General features: G+C 43.4%; 1 protein-coding gene across 1 annotated transcript in view; it reads left to right on the forward strand.

Moving 5' to 3' along the window:
- The first annotated feature begins 481 nt into the window (after nucleotides 1–481).
- The window catches only part of LOC124286548 (centrosomal protein of 290 kDa-like), a 101,091-nt gene continuing 81,304 nt past the window's right edge, over nucleotides 482–20,268 (forward strand). The window contains 9 exon segments of the mRNA XM_046722917.1: nucleotides 482–551; nucleotides 2,725–2,847; nucleotides 13,630–13,771; nucleotides 15,576–15,631; nucleotides 16,911–17,069; nucleotides 17,325–17,378; nucleotides 18,386–18,538; nucleotides 19,297–19,410; nucleotides 19,784–19,852. Of these exon segments, the coding sequence (XP_046578873.1) occupies nucleotides 2,755–2,847; nucleotides 13,630–13,771; nucleotides 15,576–15,631; nucleotides 16,911–17,069; nucleotides 17,325–17,378; nucleotides 18,386–18,538; nucleotides 19,297–19,410; nucleotides 19,784–19,852 (840 nt within the window). The 5' untranslated portion in view covers nucleotides 482–551; nucleotides 2,725–2,754.

Below are 20,268 nucleotides of genomic sequence, written 5' to 3' on the forward strand. Positions count from 1 at the left end.
CATTTTGAAGAAAATAACACTGTTTAAACCACATTTTAAAAGTTGTCAAGCTGTTTACAACCCTTAAAGACAGAATCAACAGCCTGCCCATTGGCACTCAGCAATATGTAATGGTGACAGAAGCCAAATACTACATCTATCAAAGGGTTAATTATTTATTTGTTTAATTTGAATTAATAATCAGTTTCAGTAATAAAGGTGGAGGGTTTAATTTTATTCTTACTTATTTACGTTTCATTATTCTGTAAAACATCTGAGGCAATCATCCAGGTATAATAGGTTAGCCTGTACGTCTTTTGTTCTAATACGTCTCATTATCTGGGTTTTAATTATATTTGTTCAAACTACATCATGTATTGGTTATGGCATGTCAACTTTGAATTATAAGCATAAATAACTCTTTCTGACAGCGTTTTCGCTGGGTTAGCGTCCCGTTTCCATGGATGAGCGCGCTGCTAATTCTACTTCCTGTTTGAATATGCGCGCACCTAATTGTACTGTGGCAGAAATATGGCGGACATTCCAAAGTTGGTTATTATGTGATTCGTAATGTAAGTACTTATTGTTTATTCGTAACATCATTGTTTATCTTGGCATTTTCAGCGAAGTAAAGACTGTGTGTGTATGTGTTATTTTTCATTTCCACTTAAGTTGGAATACGACAGATAATCTCGATTGCGCTGATAGAAATTGAGCATTCGTGATTGGACATGTCAAACATTTGTTATTGTTTACACGCATCGATATTGCTGCTTGTTTTGTTTGTAGATGTATCAGTCGACACGTTTTAATTAACGGTATTAGGAAGGAGATTTTGCTGTTGTTTTGACAGATATTCTCTAATCGTTTATCATGGTCTGGTTATGTTGATAACGCTTCTCAAAACCGTATGATTCACAGTAAAAACTCATTTTATCGTCATTCAAAGAAATGTGGTCCAAACTTATCCATATCATCACGGAACATCAAGAGACTAAATATACTATTTCCTGGACTCGAACCCTAAACGCAATATAACATGTTTTTATTATCATTTGAAATCTGATTATAAAGCCGATTAAAACCTACTACATGTGTTGGCATAAAAAACACGGCAATTCCAACTGATTATTGGTAAATGTTTTGGTCAATTAACCACATGGACGATTGTCAATGAATGTACACTTTAACATGAATGTCACATGTCTATCTTTATTCAGACATCTACATTTCCACCAAGGTTTCTTGCTTATCGTTACTTGCCACATCCAGGTGCTTCCAAGTTACAGTTAATGTAGAAAAATTTAAAACTAACAATACCAGGTGTTTCACAGGTGGCTAGTTGGTGAAATTACCACAATTAGTCCTTTTGAATTTGCTGAAGTTAGATATCGTTATGAAGGTAAACTACAAATGATATACAGTTAGGTCACACTGTGAGGAAGTAAGAACATTGTAATTCATATTATATGCTGTATACATTTTTTTACCCATGAAGATCAGGGTTAGAACTGATCTTCAGCAACCCATGCTTGTCGTAAGAGATGACTAACGAGATCGGATGGTCAGGCTTGCTGACTTGGTTGACACATGTCATCGTATCCTAATTGGGTAGATCGATGCTCATGTTGTTGATCACTGGATTGTCTGGTCCAGACTCGATTATTTACAGATTGCCACCATATAGCTGGAATGTTGCTGAGTGTGGCGTAAAACCTAACTCACTCACTCACTTATACATTTTTGAAACCCCAACATCATCATAGTGTTGCATTGTGTGGTTTACAAAGCCAGCTGACCACCAGGCACCCTGATGATTAAACAAGTTTGTTTTGATTGTTGAGGTCTCATTAACATTATTCCTGTAAGTGTAATGAGGTTAAATGAGTCAATGCTGTATGTACTACCATGCTCACACAACTTATATATCTGTGGAGATCTGGGTTAGAATTGGTCATCAGGAACACATGCTTGACACAAGAAACAACTGACAGGATCGGGTGGTCAGGCTCGCTGCTTTGGTTGACACATGTCAGTATTGCTGGGTGTGGCTTAAAACAAGAAACAAACAATCACACAACTTATGTATCCTGCAGAAAGTTGTAATTGTCATCACTGATGCAGGACTGAGTATCAAATGTAACATCAACTCAGACTTTTTGGGAGCACTTAAGGAATCAATCCTGTGAAAATACTGAATGTTATATTTCAACTCACTTAAACAATCAGAGACGTAATGTGTACGCGAGACGGTCTATCGTATACTAACTGAAGAGCATTACTCTAATTAATTCAATCGCTGTGGAGCCAACTCGATTGGGTGCGAACACTACGCGAGGTGATTAAAGCGTCCCGTAAAATCCCCAAGCGTGGTGGTTACTTGACAGTCATGAATAAACAGGTTTCTCGAGAAAGCAGAAACACCACGCCCAGGGTCGGTTGTTTACATATGCAAATTACATAAAACAATTCGTCGCATTTGAAAAAGTGATTTATTTCAGTGGAATGTCATGGCTAATTTTAGAATGTTAAAGTATTCATCTTTGCAGTAAGTTCTGGAACATTCTGAAACCAATATGACCCTACCGCCATTGCAGCTTGCTAAAACATGTAAGCCATGGGTGGGGGAGGAATGTTTTGTTGTTAGTAAATATTTTTAATATTGTGCGTTCATTTAACACAGTTTGCACAGTTTACAAGAGTGCTAGGTACTTGAAATTGTTAAATTTACAATTTTGTTGCCAGATACCGTCTGAATAAGCATCAACAATCATCATGCCTCCCTTATCGTGGGATCGCATCATGGCGGCAGATGCCTCCAAGCTGTCAGAAGATGATGCTGATGCCTTCTACGAGATGTTAAGTGAGGTGAGTGGGACAAACATGCAGCACATTCAGGGGAAGTACGCAGCACATTCAGGGGAAGTACGCAGCACATTCAGGGGAAGTACGCAGCACATTCAGGGAAGTACGCAGCACATTCAGGGGAAGTACGCAGCACATTCAGGTGAAATACGCAGCACATTCAGGGGAAGTACGCAGCACATTCAGGTGAAATACGCAGCCAATTCAGGTGAAATACGCAGCACATTCAGGGGAAGTACACAACACATATAGGTGAAATACGCAGCACATTCAGGGGAAATATACAGCCTATTCATGGGAAATAAGCAGCACATTCAGGGGAAGTACGCAGCACATTCAGGTGAAATACACAGCACATTCAGGGGAAGTACGCAGCACATTCAGGTGAAATACGCAGCACCTTCAGGGGAAGTATGCAGCACATTCAGGGGAAGTACGCAGCACATTCAGGTGAAATACGCAGCACATTCAGGGGAAGTACGCAGCAAATTCAGGTGAAATACGCAGCACATTCAGGGGAAGTATGTAGCACATTCAGGGGAAGTATGCAGCACATTCAGGGGAAATATGCAGCACATTCAGGGAAAGTATGCAGCTTATTCAGGGGAAGTATGCAGTACATTCAGGGGAAGTATGCAGCACATTCAGGGGAAGTATGCAGCATTCAGGGGAATTCAGCACATTCAGGGGAAGTATGCAGCACATTCAGGGAAATATGCAGCACATTCAGGGAAAGTATGCAGCACATTCAGGGGAAATAATATTCAGGGCAGCACATTCAGGGAAGTATACAGCACATTCAGAAGTATGCAGCATTCAGGGGAAGCATGCAGCATTCAGGGGAAGTATGCAGCACATTCAGGGAAAGTATGCAGCACATTCAGGGGGGCACATTCAGTATATGCAGCACATTCAGGGGAAAGTATACAGCACATTCAGGGAAGTATGCAGCTTATTCAGGGGAAGTATGCAGCTTATTCAGGGGAAGTATGCAGCACATTCAGGGGAAGTATGCAGCACATTCAGGGAAGTATGCAGCACATTCAGGGGAAGTATGCAGCACATTCAGGGAAGTATGCAGCACATTCAGGGGAAGTATGCAGCACATTCAGGGGAAGTATGCAGCACATTCAGGGGAAGTATGCAGCACATTCAGGGGAAGTATGCAGCACATTCAGGGGAAATATGCAGCACATATCAGGCAGCACATTCAGGGGAAGTATGCAGCTTATCCAGGGAAGTATGCAGCACATTCAGGGGAAGTAGCACATGCAGCACATTCAGGGGAAATATGCAGCACATTCAGGGGAAGTATGCAGCACATTCAGGGGAAGTATGCAGCACATTCAGGGAAATATGCAGCACATTCAGGGAAGTATGCAGCACATTCAGGGGAAGTATGCAGCACATTCAGGGGAAGTATGCAGCACATTCAGGGGAAGTATGCAGCACATTCAGGGGAAGTATGTATGCAGCACATTCATGGGAAGTATGCAGCACATTCAGGGAAGTATGCAGCACATTCATTCAGGGGAAGTATGCAGCAAATCAGGTGAAATGGCACATTCAGGGGAAGTATGCAGCACATTCAGGAAGCATTGTAAGTATGCATATTCAGGGGTAATATGCAGCACATCCAGGGGAAGTATACAGAACATCCAGGGAAGTATGTAGCACATTCAGGGGAAGAAATGTAGCACATTTGGGGGAAATGTGCAGCACATTCAGGGGTAATATGCAGCACATTCAGGGGAAGTATGCAGCACATTCAGGGGAAGTATGCAGCACATTCAGGGAAAGTATACAGCACATTCAGGGGAAGTATGCAGCACATTCAGGGGAAGTATGCAGCACATTCAGGGAAAGTATACAGCACAATCAGGGGAAGTATGCAGCTTATTCAGGGGAAGTATGCAGCACATTCAGGGGAAGTATGCAGCACATTCAGGGGAAGTATGCAGCACATTCAGGGAAAGTATACAGCACATTCAGGGGAAGTATGCAGCACATTCAGGGGAAGTATGCAGCTTATTCAGGGGAAGTATGCAGCACATTCAGGGGAAGTATGCAGCTTATTCAGGGGAAGTATGCAGCACATTCAGGGGAAGTATGCAGCTCATTCAGGGGTAATATGCAGCACATCCAGGGGAAGTATACAGAACATCCAGGGAAGTATGTAGCACATTCAGGGGAAGAAATGTAGCACATTTGGGGGAAATACTGTATTTCCTCTAATAAGTGCCATGTCTCTAATAAGCGCCAGGGTCAAAGCAGCTCACTAACAATTACGGTAATTACACCCAGTAAACGCAAAAGCGCCGGTCCTCTAGTAAGAGTCGGGTTGGGAACTCTGTTGAAAAAATAAGTTCCTGGGCGCTTATTAGAGAAAATATGGTATGCAGGGCATTCAAAGGAGATATGCAGCCCATTTAGTGGAAATGTGCATTTATGATAATTTGATCTTTGATGAAAGTTAAGATGAAATGACATTTCTGTTGTCCTGCAATAATGTTCCCAGCCTGTAAAATATATGCTAGTCTCATGGCCTGAGACTAATAAATTGTGTTTAGGACAAGGAAAGCTTAAATGAAACAGTTCTCTTTGCTTAAATTTTGCTACATTTAGACTACACTGACTTTGAAAAATGGGAGTCATGGTGACTCACTGTATTTATTTTTAGCAGTCATTTTCAATATTTGGGAGTCATGAAAATTTATACAAACCTGTAGAGGTTATGAATTCTCTGAAGAAAGTCCTCCTTGGGATACATATAAGCATTAAAATGTCCATTTCAAATCCTACGACAGTTGTAACTATATTTTTCAATAAAATATTTACAAAACAAAAAACTCGTTTTGTCTTGTGAGACCACCCTTACAGGGCCCCACCGGACACCCTACAGCCAAGAGCAGGTAACTCTCGCCATCTACCTCATACCTCACTTTTCATGCTGAACGTTTCAGACAGAATGAGGGGAGGCGGGTGGCCGTACCCCAAGGAGGACTTTCCTCAAAGAATTCATAACCTCTACAGGTTTGTATAATTCTTTTTCAGAAGAAGTCCTCCTTGGGGTACATATAAGCATAAGACAGACTCCCAAAGACCCGATAAATCTACAACCGATACGGAAATAGAAAAAAACTTACCAAGCCACCTGACCGCTGATGTCAATCAGGCGGGGGCGTGGCCAGGGCAGGAAATAGAGAGCCCAAGCTAATACGTCAATTGGCTCAAATCAATTATGACATAAAACCCCACCCCCAACCATTACAATGGAAAGGAATGTATGGGGACATGCCGAAACCACCCCCAACCTGAATAGCCCAAACCAGAGAAGCGTGGCGAGAGGTATAAGGGAAGGAAAGCGTAAAAAACGCTTAAAAGCCAATAACCCAGGAGTCGAGCTAATAAGTACTGCAAACTAATGCTCGAATGCACCCCTCCGGTTTGGAAGAAGAAGTCTGAGTGAACGAGTACAAACGCCATGCATTGTACGAGTGAAAAGCAGGATAAAACACCCCCACCAAATGCTTTCGGCATGAGGAGGGTAAGTGTAAACCACCATCACCCAAAGTGCTGATTAACACAGACTCCCAAATACTGAAGTCTCAGGAAGAGGGAAAAAACTGTTAGCGTACAAAAATCCCCTGAATAGCAGAAAGCGTAGCCGAACATGTGTTGGCTCACTATTACACTAACCTGGTCACGTGACATGCGGCTCGAAGAGAGGCATACCAAACAATGACCCGTAGGGGTTTGTACCCAATTCTGTCGCAAGACGGGTTGATAGCATATGACTTGTTATAGCGTTCAAAACCAGCCCCGTCCTCTCTTGCCTTTAAGTGAAGAGGACGTAAGGGACGTATGTACACCCAAACCTGACCCAACCCGAAAGGGTGGTAAGGCTATACGATGTAGTGACATGAACCATATTGACATTGAACACAGAACCGATACCAATGACCAGTTACTAACTTGGTCAGGGTGGCAGGACACACTCCACTGGAGAGAACCGAAAGACCGAACAGAGCACATGATCCTCAGAATGTGTGTCAAGTCGGTAATGGAGAATGAAGGCGTTCTGTAGGCTCCAAAGAGCGACAGAACCGATCTCTTCATTGAGCAGTGCCGCTGTGTATTGCCAACAAAGCGGCATCTGCCCTACCCAGTCTGCCTTCAACCCCTCAGGGGAAGGTAAACCTTAGCATTGTAACTGAACAATTACGGAAACAAGCCAACGAGATAAAGTCCGCTTGCTAGCAGACTCCCCAGTCTTCCCGCCACCAAACAGAACACATGGGTACCCGTACGGATCCCTTTCATTTGTTCGTTTGTTATAGTCACTCCAACGGGTGAGCAATCGAAAGATCGGTCCCCGGTGTGGAAGGCTGAGTAAGGGGTGGAAGTTCGATATGAGCAGTCACGTGGAAGGCAATATCAAACTGAGAGTGGTAGGTATCCGGGAGGCGAATACGGACATGATCAGTATAAAATACTGTCAGTGTCGGGTCAGTGGGAATCGCATGGATGTACCCGACCCTTCTACCAGAGCTCACCACCACAAGTAAAGCCGTCTTCCATGTCAACAAGTGAAGTGAGAGAGACAATATAGTTGAAAAGTCAGGGCCAGACAGCCAATTGAGAATAATTGGCAATTTCAAGGTGGGCTGGTCGCCGCCGAGGCGATCAAACCCAGTTCATGCCAGCTACAAAGTGCTGTACGAGAGGGTGCTGCTTAAGCAGAGCACCATCGAACGAGGTGTGAAACGTGGAAATAGCCATGGAGTATCCGGGAATGGTGGAGGTCATAAGGCTCTCAACCAAAACGAGGTTATAGTAACTCCAATATCCAAATTAAATTTGCAGAATAGGGATTATGAAATCCCCCTATCTGCACACCAGCGTGCCCCACCTATCAACACACTGAACGGGTGTCGAATCCCGCATCGAAGCCAGAATTGTGTCTGCATCGGCTGCAGGAATTCCACGTATCTGGGGGTTAGACCTGACAGAGGCCAAGCCACCCAGTGAATCTGAGGATTCGGGTGTGGCGCCCCGTTCAGAGTGAGAATGTCTGGCAAAAAGGTAATTCGAATCCTGGCGTGTGGGATCGAACACCAACCTGACTGCTGTTAATTCCAGCACATTAATGTGCAGGTTGTGACTTCGTCGTCAAGAGACCGGGAGGGATGTATCTGGCTGGACTAAGAGCGACGGTGTTTCCAGGGGAGCCCCTCGGAGAGACGCCTGACGTCTGTCCAACTGACTGCGTGAGAAAAACTAAAGGTAAATCTTGAAATCAGGGTGCAACGGAACAATGAGGTACGCGACCTCGAGGTCGATTGATGCACGCCAATCCCCTGTCTCGACAGATGAGATCACCGAGACCGCGTTGTCTCCATCTTGAAGGACAGTACCTCTATTAACTTGTTCAGCTCTCAGATGAGCATGGGTCTGAACATTCCGTTCTTAATGGCAACAAGGAAATAAATGGAGTCAAACCCCACATTTTCCTGACCATTGGAAACCACCTCGATAGTTGCCTTGCCCAGCAGAGACTGGATCTCGGCATGGAGTATTTTCCCCGGAAGCCGACACTGGCGTGTGTCACACTTCTACCGGGGTTTGTGGCAGAATACAGTAAACCCCTGCAGTCGGCAACATAACGTTTGCCGGTGCTTGACAGACTTCAGTATTCCTCGAAACAGTCCCGGGGCACCATAGGCCCATAACCGCACTCATCATTTGGCTGGCACAGCTACAATGCAGTCCCTAGCCAGATGAGAGTTGACCTCCGTCAGATGCTGCCCAGAGTCGCCGATGAAAAATCACCGGCACTCTTTCCCCTTTCCACCAGCTCCCTCAGCAGAGCTGAGAGATGCGCCAAGTGGAGCATACAGGGTTGAGCTGTTAAGGGGAAAGAACGGCAGACTGACGGTAGAGTGTGAGGCCTTGTCCCAGATGCCCTGCTGAAAGCAGGCTTCCCTCTGGGAGGCGAACTCCAACGGTTCGGGTATTACGTGGACAATACCTGGGGCAACACAGCCGCGATTCTATCTTGCACTTGCCTCAGGGACGAACCTACTCAGTTGTTAAGTTCAAAGTATCGAAAAGAGCCGAAGCTCAAATCGACTTGTCCACAGTACGAGTCTGAACCCCGGTTCCGAGGCACATAGGAGAAGCCTGATAAATCAAGGTATCCCAAGCACTCAGATAGACCTCGGAGCGTCGAGGTGACCGACACACCAGGCACACTCGATAGGTTCTTGGTCAAGGCGTCGAAAGACATCAGCCCCGAGACCTGAACTACCGGCGCCAGGAATCTGCGCCCTACCAGTGCCGAAGTCTGGGTCGGTGCTACTCACGGGGTTCAGAGCTTCCGCAGAGCCGAAGCTCGGCGGTTCTAGACCAGAACCCGATCCCGAAACACCTGGGAGTAGCCTGACAATGCAGGGTTCTCCTGGTGTACGAGGGTAGACCTCGGTGCGTGAAGGTGATCGGTAACTCTGTCACACTCAACAAGACCTGAGCTACCGGCACCGGGGATCTGCTCTGTACCGGGGCCGAAGCCCAGGTCGGTGCTAGTCCAACCCCCGGTCCCGAGACACATGGGAGTAGCCTGGCAATGCAGGGTTCCCCTAGGGTACATGGGTAGACCTCGGAACATCGAGGTGATAAGCAGCTTGGTACCTCCGTCACACTCAACAGCCTCCTGATCTGGGCATCGATAGACATCAGGCGGACACCTGAGCTACCAGCGCCCAGGATCTGCGCCGTACCGGGGCCGAAGTCCGGGTCGGTGCTAGTCTCCAGGTTCAAAGAGTTATAACCCCGGTCCCGAGACACATGGGTGTAGCCTGGCAATGCAGGGTTCCCCTAGGGTACACGGGTAGACCTCGGAACATCGAGGTGATAAGCAGCTTGGTACCTCCGTCACACTCAACAGCCTCCTGATCTGGGCATCGATAGACATCAGGCCGAAACCTGAGCTACCAGCGCCCAGGATCTGCGCCGTACCGGGGCCGAAGTCCGGGTCGGTGCTAGTCCCCAGGTTCAAAGAGTCCGACCCCGGCCCGAGACACATGGGTGTAGCCTAGCAATGCAGGGTTACCCTGGTGTACATGAGTAGACCTTGGAGCGTCGAGGTGATCGGCAGCTCGGTAGCTCCGTCACAGTCGGCAGCCTGCTGGCCTGAGCGTTGATAGACATCAGGCGGACCTGAGCTACCGGCGCCAGGGATCTGCGCCGTACCGGGGCCAAAGCCCAGGTCGGTGCTAGTCCCCAGGTTCAGAGCATCCCCGGAGCTGAAGCTCGGGTCCGATCGTCCCCGGGAGGTCGGACCCTTACGGGAGCCGGAACTCAGGTCGGGACCTCCCCCAAATGATGGGCCTATGTAATCTCTACCCGTAGACCGGGTACCAATCTCCTCTTGGAGTCTGGAAACCACGTCTGAGATAAGAGCGTGCACCGACGATCTCCGCTGCTGCTAAAGTAAGAAATCAATCGTAGTGTAGCAACATTGTTTGTGGGGGAGGAGTAGGCGGGGGATGATAAAGGGATTTCCTTAGAAACCTTTCATCAAAAATTATCCCCGGCCTGAAGCAGAAACATAAAATCTGCGTGCCTGAAAGAATGCGCATGAGGCGCAGAAACCCAGGCAAAAAAAAACAACCTCGGCCACTATGAGCCACGTTTGTGTGTAAACGTATGAAATGTGTATATGTGTAGCATAACACAACATAACGTAACGGAAATATTGACGCAAGGGCGCTTATTATGAACATCCTCAATCGTCGTGAGCGTCCTCGGGTAAACACCAGAGGCACACCTTATGACCATCCTGTGGCGGTAGTGTGCACGGCACAATGCACAGGGCTTAAACTGCAACAAGCAGAACCACGCCAGTGTTACTAGCAGGAACTGTGAAGCAGCAAACATATAAACACAAGTAAATAGCAATAAATAAAACGCACAGGCGATATTTAAATGCTACAAGCTACAGCCATTCAAATACTAAACATACAATGCAAAGCAGAAAAAAGGCTAGCCACACCTGCATGTACATACCAGTGGGAAAATTTGAGTGATACGAAACGAACACTATCAAAATTACTCAACAACGACTTACCACAAATTCGCTGAAAAGAGAGAGAATTTAGGCAAGCCTACCATATAATATGCAAACATAATATATGAACTCCCTACTACAAGCTACCAAGAACATGTAGCAAAGAAAACACGATCGCGAGGTCCGCCATTTTGCCTGCCACAAGGCTGGAAAACAGAGAACCCACGGCAAAGTTACAACAAAAGATGAATGAGAATATCAAAATATGAAGTCCATCTAACGCCCGTGCGTAAAGAAAGGAACCATACATACAGATTGAGACTCTTTTACACTCATCGCATCTGTAGGAGAGCAAACTCGAAACGAACACCACGCACGTCTATTCAACAGAACGACAGCATGAAAAGTGAGGTACGAGGTAGACGGCGAGAGTTACCTGCTCTTGGCTGTAGGGTATCCGGTGGGGCCCTGTAGGGGTGGTCTCACAAGACAAAACAAGTTTTTTGTTTTGTAAATATTTTATTGAAAAATAGAGTTACAACCGTTGTAGGATTTGAAATGGACATTTTAATGCTTATATGTTACCCAAGGAGGACTTCTTCTGAAAAAGAATTTTGTGGTACTTTGTGTTATTCAAAAAGCAAGAGATTTGCAAAGATTTTGTTGTTTTGTGTTGTATTGTCATTTATATGATTAGTTATAAATAGTACCCTTGACTCTTAAAATCAGTATCAAAATGGTATGTTTCGTATATAAGCCGACCCCTCACGATGGGGTTGTTATCACGGCCAACTCAGACCACAGACAACTGGCAGTTACTGATAATTATAACTTTGGTTCGCATCACACACAAAAATCACAATCATATTGCGTTTACTCACGCCTCGAAATGAAGTGTAGTTGACAGAAAATGGGTTTATATATATATTTTGTTTCACTAAATATCATATTTATTGTAGCTGCACGATCACATGTCAACAAACTGGCACCTCATTCCATGCGTGTACAACTTCTGCTTACCATGTTCGTGAGGGTACCTTTTCGCTCCAACCGCGATAGCTCCAATTTCACATTATTCTTAACAATCACGAACTGCTTACTGCCTCGTCATCCATGGCCACTAGTTTACAGTAATATCAGTGAAAACATGTGTGAAATGGCGTGCTTATTTCACCTCATTCCATGCGCGTACAACTGCCCCTTATCATATTTGTGAGGGTCCATATAACCTTAGTGTTGATTATACATATGTTACATTTATAGAGTAAAACCTGTAATTAAAATTACACAATGCTAGGATATATTTCTGTCGGTAAAATAATAGTTTTAGATGTTATATTTTACCGATCACTGTGTCAGAATTCAACCCGTTATTTTATTGGATATGTTTTAACAAGATCGCCAGGAAGCATGTTGACAGCTGATTGCTATTTCCGGCTCTATATACGAGACAAATACAGTCAGTAATCTTAATCCCTGCATATAATACAATGCCTAGCAAAAACAAATTAGAACTTAAAAGGTAAATAATCTTGTCTGGTGATGTTTAATTGCAAATTTGAGGTCGATACGATGTCATTTTCTTACTGGTCACCCCCCAAAAATTGACAAAAGTGTTACCCGTACATAAGCCGACCCCCTTCTACAGGTTGCTTTTCGGTCTTCAAAATTCAGCTTATCTACGGCAATATATATGGTATAATTTTCACTGTTTAATTCAATCATGAAAAAAATCCAGTATAAATGTAAATGGGTTCGTTTTATTTTTTGCCCGAATGCACATATCACAGGTCTTGATTTTATTGACGCTGTTTTACAGTTGGTTTTAGTGCTCGATTTATTTGCATCATCATTAGAAACGTAATGAGATTTGGTTCTTTCGCTTTCATTAATGAAAAACGAGTCAAGCGACCTCTGTTACTGAGCAGGACTGGCCATGCTTACATGACCAAAACATGGTCTAAACATAGCGAATGACGTATCTCAACTGCTATTGGCTGTTTAAATAAAGCAACCACGTACTCAAATGCTATTGGCTGGTATCTTTACCGCATTGCAACATAGCTCTATTTTAAACCTCTCGGCGTTCCTGTACTTTCTGTTAATAACACGAGCATTATCAACAGTTTGCAATAACTATTTTTGTTAACTTATTAAATCGATTTCATTGAACTGAATTCTGAGGGTCACTCATAAAACTTGCGTCAAACTTGACTCGTATGATAATATTTTGAGAGTCTTTCAGAAAATTGTTGCTTCACATACGCAGGAATCACGCATCATGTAAAAACCTTGTACAATGTGTGAAGCCCATTTCTGGTGTCCCCTCTGTGATATTGCTGGAATATTGCTAAAAGAGTTGTAAAACCAAACTCACTCACTCACCCACTCACTCATGCTGTTAATCACCAGATTGTCTGGTACAGACTTGATTATTTACAGACTGACTCCATATATCTGGAATATTGCTGAGTGTGAGTTAAACAACAACAAATCAGTTATATCATGTAGGTCTGGGTTAGTTTAGTCTTCAGAATTATAAATATGAGGATTGTTGGTGTATTTAGTCTTTGCCTCTTATTACCTAGCATCACAAAAGGGTCAGTTCTTTCCCTTTCATCATACGCCAGTTGTGTTGCAATGGTCAGTTTCCCCAGAAGTTGTGTCAACAAGGCTGTATGTGATGATGATGATGATGATGATGATGTTGTTACCAGGGGGATGCTGGTGGGGAGACGGATGGGGGGAAGCTGCAGCAGCTGTTCAAGGTGACGAAGGCGGTGATGGTTAACCGCAACCAGCAGTGTGAGGAGATGATCGAGGAGATGGAGAAGGACACGAAATCTGCCAAGAAGAAAGGTGAATACTCAAATAGACTCTCTTGCAGATCCAGGTCAGAATAGTTGCCCTGGGCCTAGATTTTCGAAGCTCTCTTATCGCTAAGATAGTCGTAAGTGCCATACATTAACATTAACTTACGAGTATCTTAGAAAATCTAGGCCCAGAAACTCAAGCTTGTCGTAAAGGGCAACTGATCGGGTGGTCAGTCCCACTGACTTTGTTATACATGCATTGTGTAGAGAAATGCTCATAATGTCGATCCCTGGGTAGCCAGGTCCAGACAAATATTTACCTACCACCTTCACATAGTGGTAATAATGCTGATTGTAGTGTTAAACAACAAATAAACACTGAATAGTGCTGGAAAGTGACCAATGAATGTCAAACTGATTATCTTTCTGCTGTCATGTCTAATTGATAACAATGAATCAGTCAGTTTGATCTTGAATATCAAAATGATTATCTTTCTGCTGTCATCTCTAATTGATAAAAAAACAGAAGTTTGTTGATTTTGTTATTGTGTAAATGTGAGAGTTTTATTCTTTTAGGCATAGTGGCAATAGATTTCACCAGCTAGTTTTCATTATGAAGTTGATGTTCTTAATGCACACAAATTATCTCAGTACACTGGGCTCTGTCTCTTTGTATAGGTGGGTTATAGTGTCTTGATTAATTTTGGCTTGATGTGGACAGAACAGGCCCCGATTTCTCGAAACAAACTTAAGTCTGAGTTTTGACTAAAGTTACAGTTTTCACTCAAATTTGCGAAAAAGCAGGAAAATGCGTTTCTCACAATAAACTGAAATGGATAAAAAACTGAAACTTAGTACTAAGTTAGTAGACAATTTGAGTTAGATAGATAGGTTACATGAGTTGTTGTGGTTTTAGAATTGCGACTGAGTTAGAAACTCAGCTGTTTCAAATAGTCAACTCAATTTGAAATTTGAGTAAAATCCTAAATTAAAGACACAATATCACACCACACTTTTCTAAAAATAGATAATGCATTTCTCTCAATATTACTAACTATCCGCCCTCAGGGAAGCTGCCATTTAATTTATTCCAAACAAAATTTTGTATTTAGATTACAATATTAAATTAAAAAGTTCAAATGAATTAATGCAACATTGCATTAAATCGACTCTTGCGCCCTCTACCAGCCTAACATTATTTCAAGCAAACCCCATAGAGTTATGTCCCTTGGAGAGCTCTTTATGAATATCCTACGCACAAATTGTGAATGAAACCAGTTCTGCAAACGAGAACACCACATGCGACAGTTTTCGATGTACGGAGCAATTGTTTACATTTTTGTCAAGCTCTGTGAACCAAAACGAATTCCTTTTAAGGTAATAAAGTATTGTCTATGTCTATGTCTATGTCTATGTCTATGTCTATGTCTATGTCTATGTCTATATGGCAAGTGTTGTTTTAATTATCAATTTCAGGCAAGTCGTAAGGGATAATAAGTTTTTTATTGCATCAATAGGAAGCTAAAGTGAGTGCTTATGCCCCAATATAAATAATATAGGCCAAAATACTGTCGAAAATGTGTGACATTGTGCCTTTAAGGTATTGGAGTTAGCATTAAGTGATGGTATTGGAGTTAGCAATCACCTTAGCATTAAGATGTCTTTGTACAACAGCACCCTGGTTGATAATAAGCATCATACCCCAACAGCATGGATCATTGCTAATGATAGTGACTACTAGATCAGTCAGTTGGTCAAAATTTGTTGTGTAACTGGAGTATTGATGGATGTGGTGCTGGACAACAACAAAGAAACAAGACTAATATTGCTTCTAAATGTTTCCTTTCCAGAGCAAGAGCTGGCCAACGAACAGGACAAATTGAAGAAGGAGATCAATGACTTGAAGGTTTGCTGTTATTGTCAGTGATGTAGGGCTGTCCCAACAGGGGTCTCATTTATAAATAGACATAACCTTGTTACAGTAGGTGTTCAGCAACCTATACTGGCCTTCAGAGGCGTTGGTGGATTGGGTGGTTAGGGTCAGTGACTTGTAATTATTCAGTTGCTGGGGACCAACCTATACTGGCCTTCAGAGGCGTTGGTGGATTGGGTGGTTAGGGTCAGTGACTTGTAATTATTCAGTTGCTGGGGACCAACCTATACTGGCCTTCAGAGGCAGTCAGGATCAGGTGGATTGGTTGTCAGGTTCAGTGACTTGTCATTATTCAGTTGCTGGGGACCAACCTATACTGGCCTTCAGAGGCAGTCAGGTGGATTGGTTGTCAGGTTCAGTGACTTGTCATTATTCAGTTGCTGGGTTCAGGTGGATTGGTTGTGACTTGTCATTATTCAGTTGCTGGGGACCAACCTATACTGGCCTTCAGAGGCAGTCAGGTGGATTGGTTGTCAGGTTCAGTGACTTGTCATTATTCAGTTGCTGGGGACCAACCTATACTGGCCTTCAGAGGCAGTCAGGTGGATTGGTTGTCAGGTTCAGTGACTTGTCATTATTCAGTTGCTGGGGACCAACCTATACTGGCCTTCAGAGGCAGTCAGGTGGATTGGGTGGTTAGGGTCAGTGACTTGTCAAGAGGCATGATTTTCTGCACTGGCTGGATCTGTTCAGTATTGTATTCCAGTGGTGATGTTTGATCAGAGTAGGTCGTCAGTAACCTCTGCTTGATGCTAGAACCATCTTACCTCAGGGAGCCATGATGGTTGACTAGCTGGTTGTGGGTCACTATATCCTGATGGTGTGAATCGGTGCTCATGCTTTCAGTCACTGGTTTGAGTGATCGAGACCTTATTATCTATATCGTGCTACTATATGGCTGCACAAAGATACCCATGAAGGTCCGGGTTAGAGTGAACCTTCAGTAACCCATGCTTGTCATAAGAGGCGACTAACGGGATCAGGTGGTCAGGCTCGCTGGCTTGGTTGACACATTTCATCGGTTCCCAATTGCGCAGATCGATGCTCATGCTGTTGATCACTGGATTGTCTGGTCCAGACTCGATTATTTACAGACTGCCACCATATAGCTGGAATATTGCTGAGTGTGGCGTAAAACTAAACTCACTCACTCACTCACTGCACAAGGATGAATCTAGCATCAAGCACACTTGCTCTCTCATTAACACACTCACTCACTCTCACTCACTCACACACTACATTTTTGTTGTAGAAATTTGGTGGGGATGGTGGCGGCGGTGGAGGGACGACCCGTGACACACGGTACCTACGTGATGAGATCCGTGAGCTGGAGGAACACAACCAGCAGATGAAGGAGGAGCTCAAGGATCTCCAGAGAGATCTCACCAATGAAAAACGTGCAGCAGAGAAGGTTTGTCTCATCGTCTTACTCAAAGTAAAGTCAGTAGTTTCAGAATTCTAATGTAACTGAATATTATTGATATTCTGTCATAAAATTGTAGCTTACTTCTTGTAACAAGCCAAATTTTGAGGAAGAAGATCCAAATGATAGCATTCTCCACAGCAGCAGCAGGATCATTTGTAAACGTTTATACCAGTAAACGATTACCGTGTTCCTTTGTTGAACTTGAAGATGTATGTTACGATTGCTGTTGTTTCTCCACAGTATAGTGAACGGATCAGCGAGGTGGAGAAGGAACTCAAGGAACTGCGAGATGAGGTAGGTTATCATTAGGGCATCGAAGGAAGATTCAGAGATAAGCTTGTCATGAGGGCATCGAAGGAAGATTCTGGGATAAGCTTGTTGTCATGAGGGCATCGAAGGAAGATTCTGTGATAAGCTTGTTGTCACGAGGGCATCGAAGGAAGATTCAGAGATAAGCTTGTCATGAGGGCATCGAAGGAAGATTCTGGGATAAGCTTGTTTTCACGAGGGCATCCAGGGAAGATTCTGGGATAAGCTTGTTGTCACGAGGGTATGCAAGGAAGATTCTGGGATAAGCTTCTTGTCATGAGGGCATCGAAGGAAGATATAGGATAAGTTGTTGTCACAAGGGCATCAAAGGAAGATTTAGGATAATCTTGTAGTCTTATCAGTTAAATGGTGTCATGAAAACAAGACAATGGTGTATGTGTTCTATTTTGGCGTTGACCACCCCCTTACACTACACAAAATTACACTGCCACAGGAACTCATCCCGTTGCATATGTTCAACATGGTAACATCACAATTTGTCTGCTACATCAACTGGACATGAGGTGCTCCAGTCGTCTGACACCACAATTAGATATGCAGAGTCGTGTCCCTTAGACTGTCCAGAATCTTGTGATCACTGGTGCAAGTCTTATATTGATGTTGATCTTGATTATTGGATGGTCAGCACTGTAAACATGCTTGTGGATTTCACCCAAGTGGTAGATCCTGAAGACCTCCATGGTGGTTGTGTCATCAATGTGATAAAAGTGGCATTTGGAAAGCTGTAGTCCTGGTGAAGACAGAGTTGACTAAATAATAACATCTGTATTCTTTCCATGCAACGTTTCTGTAAGGTGCTTGGACATTTATCAAGCATGGGTTGAAAAGTCAAATGGGCCCGAGTAGAAGTTAATGTCAATGGTGTTCAATACGACCTGATTAGGTCTTCTCTCATTACATGATGATCAAAAAGCAGAGTGTAAGTACAAAACTGTGTGTACCTGTACTCACTGAGATTGTTCGCTCTACAGAATGACCAGATGCGGCAGGACATCAGCGACTACAAGATGCAGATGCAGTCCCAGAGAGAGAACCTGGTGTCTCGGCGCGTGGACGACCTGGAGTTCCGAGAGAAGCTCCAGAGAAAGAACCACGAACTGGCTGAGGCAATGGAGGAGCTCCAGGTAATCGCAAAAACTTCATAAGGCATGCATAGATACTGACAATGTCAATCACCGGATGATCTGGTTGGGACTTGAAGATTTAATTTAATTAATATTGTAGTGTGATTTGTTATTTGTGATATTAGTACTGTGCTAAAGAACTAAGAAAAATTACCATGTTGTATTATTGTCCCCCGCCGCAACGCGGAACAGGGGCCTATGTATTCAGCGGCATCCATACGTACATCCCGATTCTTGTTAACAGCGATATCTCATGAACTGTTGTACCCAATGTCTTCAAATTTGGTGACAGTCTACATTGAGGGATTACCCAGACACCAGTCGTTTTAGTGTTACCTTGATCTTATTTTCACTTTGACCACTTTTCAAACTTATGTAAGCGCGATATCTCATTAAACATTGCACCCAATGTCTTCAATTATGTCTACAGCCTACATTGGGTGATAATGCAGATACCAGTCATTTCAGGCATCTTGTATGTGACCAAAAAATAAAAAGTAGTAAATATAGATATTCCATTCTTTATTGGCGTGGGACATTGCCATATCAGTGGCAAACACTTGTTCAAAGATGGGTTGTCACCATACGAGAGATATAGTGTCTGTCATTGAAATAAGGTCCTAGGTGTCCTTGAAGTTGCAACTTGATTCTAAGGGCTTCGCAGTCTGAAAGCTTTGATCATCACCATTTCTATCCTGTGTTTCAATTCAAGACAAATAATTATCATCATCATCATCATCATTGTATTTGTGCTGCAGAATCTGACAGATGCCAATGACGCCCTGGAGAAGCGATGCGGGGACCTTCAGCACCAGATGGAGGATGCCATCACACAGATGGACAGGACCACGGAGGACTACCTCAAACTCAAGGTCAGTCTGTAGTTTGTGTTCACATTTCATCTGGAACAAGTGCACTAGTCATTAAGGAAAACATATGTATAAAAAATATATAGCAAGTCCTCTGTCATAGAAACTAAAGAAAAAACTATTTAAAAAAAGAATAAAAAGCATAATGAAATGAACTTTCCTTTCTATGAATTACAAGTGTTATGTCTAGCACTCTCTAGCACTTAAAAAGCAGTTGGTTGTATTTAAGAGAGCCTAAACCCATATTTAACACAAGCATGTTCTTTGCTAAGAGGAGCCTCAATGGTGAGTCCATCAAGTACAACAACTCCTCCATTATAACACAAGCATGTTCTTTGTTCTTCTCCATTATAACACATGCATGTTCTGTCTCCAGGCTGTCCTGCAGGAGACGGACAATGTCACAGATAAACTCCGACAGGAGAACGAGATTCTGAAAGCTCAGGTGAAGTATAACCTTATATCAACATCTCTTACCAATTCAATGCCTGGAATTCTGTTCATATAAATTATCTATGAAAATCAAGACATTTTACATCTGAGAAAGAATTCTGCCAAAGCAAGGGGTGAAAGATTCTTGCTTCCAGGCTGTTATCAATGCCAAGCACATAGATGTATAGCTCCTGCTGAATGCAGCATAAGGAGCTGCATAGAGATGAGGAAAATGGTGTAGACAATAAAGTGTCTATCAAAATCTGTTTTCATGGTGAAGAAACTGTTAAAGGTGTAGACTCTCTTTTTTTTGTGCATATAGGTACATGATGTAAGTCTGTAGATATGACTATAGCTTGTAGGAAAGATATGCTCAACAATGTCAACTGGCAGTAAATTGTCCTTCATCAAAGCAGTAACATTGCCCGA

This window comes from Haliotis rubra, unplaced genomic scaffold (genome assembly GCF_003918875.1).
Source record: "Haliotis rubra isolate DU_JTF1 unplaced genomic scaffold, ASM391887v1 Scf386, whole genome shotgun sequence".
Classification (NCBI taxonomy): domain Eukaryota; kingdom Metazoa; phylum Mollusca; class Gastropoda; order Lepetellida; family Haliotidae; genus Haliotis; species Haliotis rubra.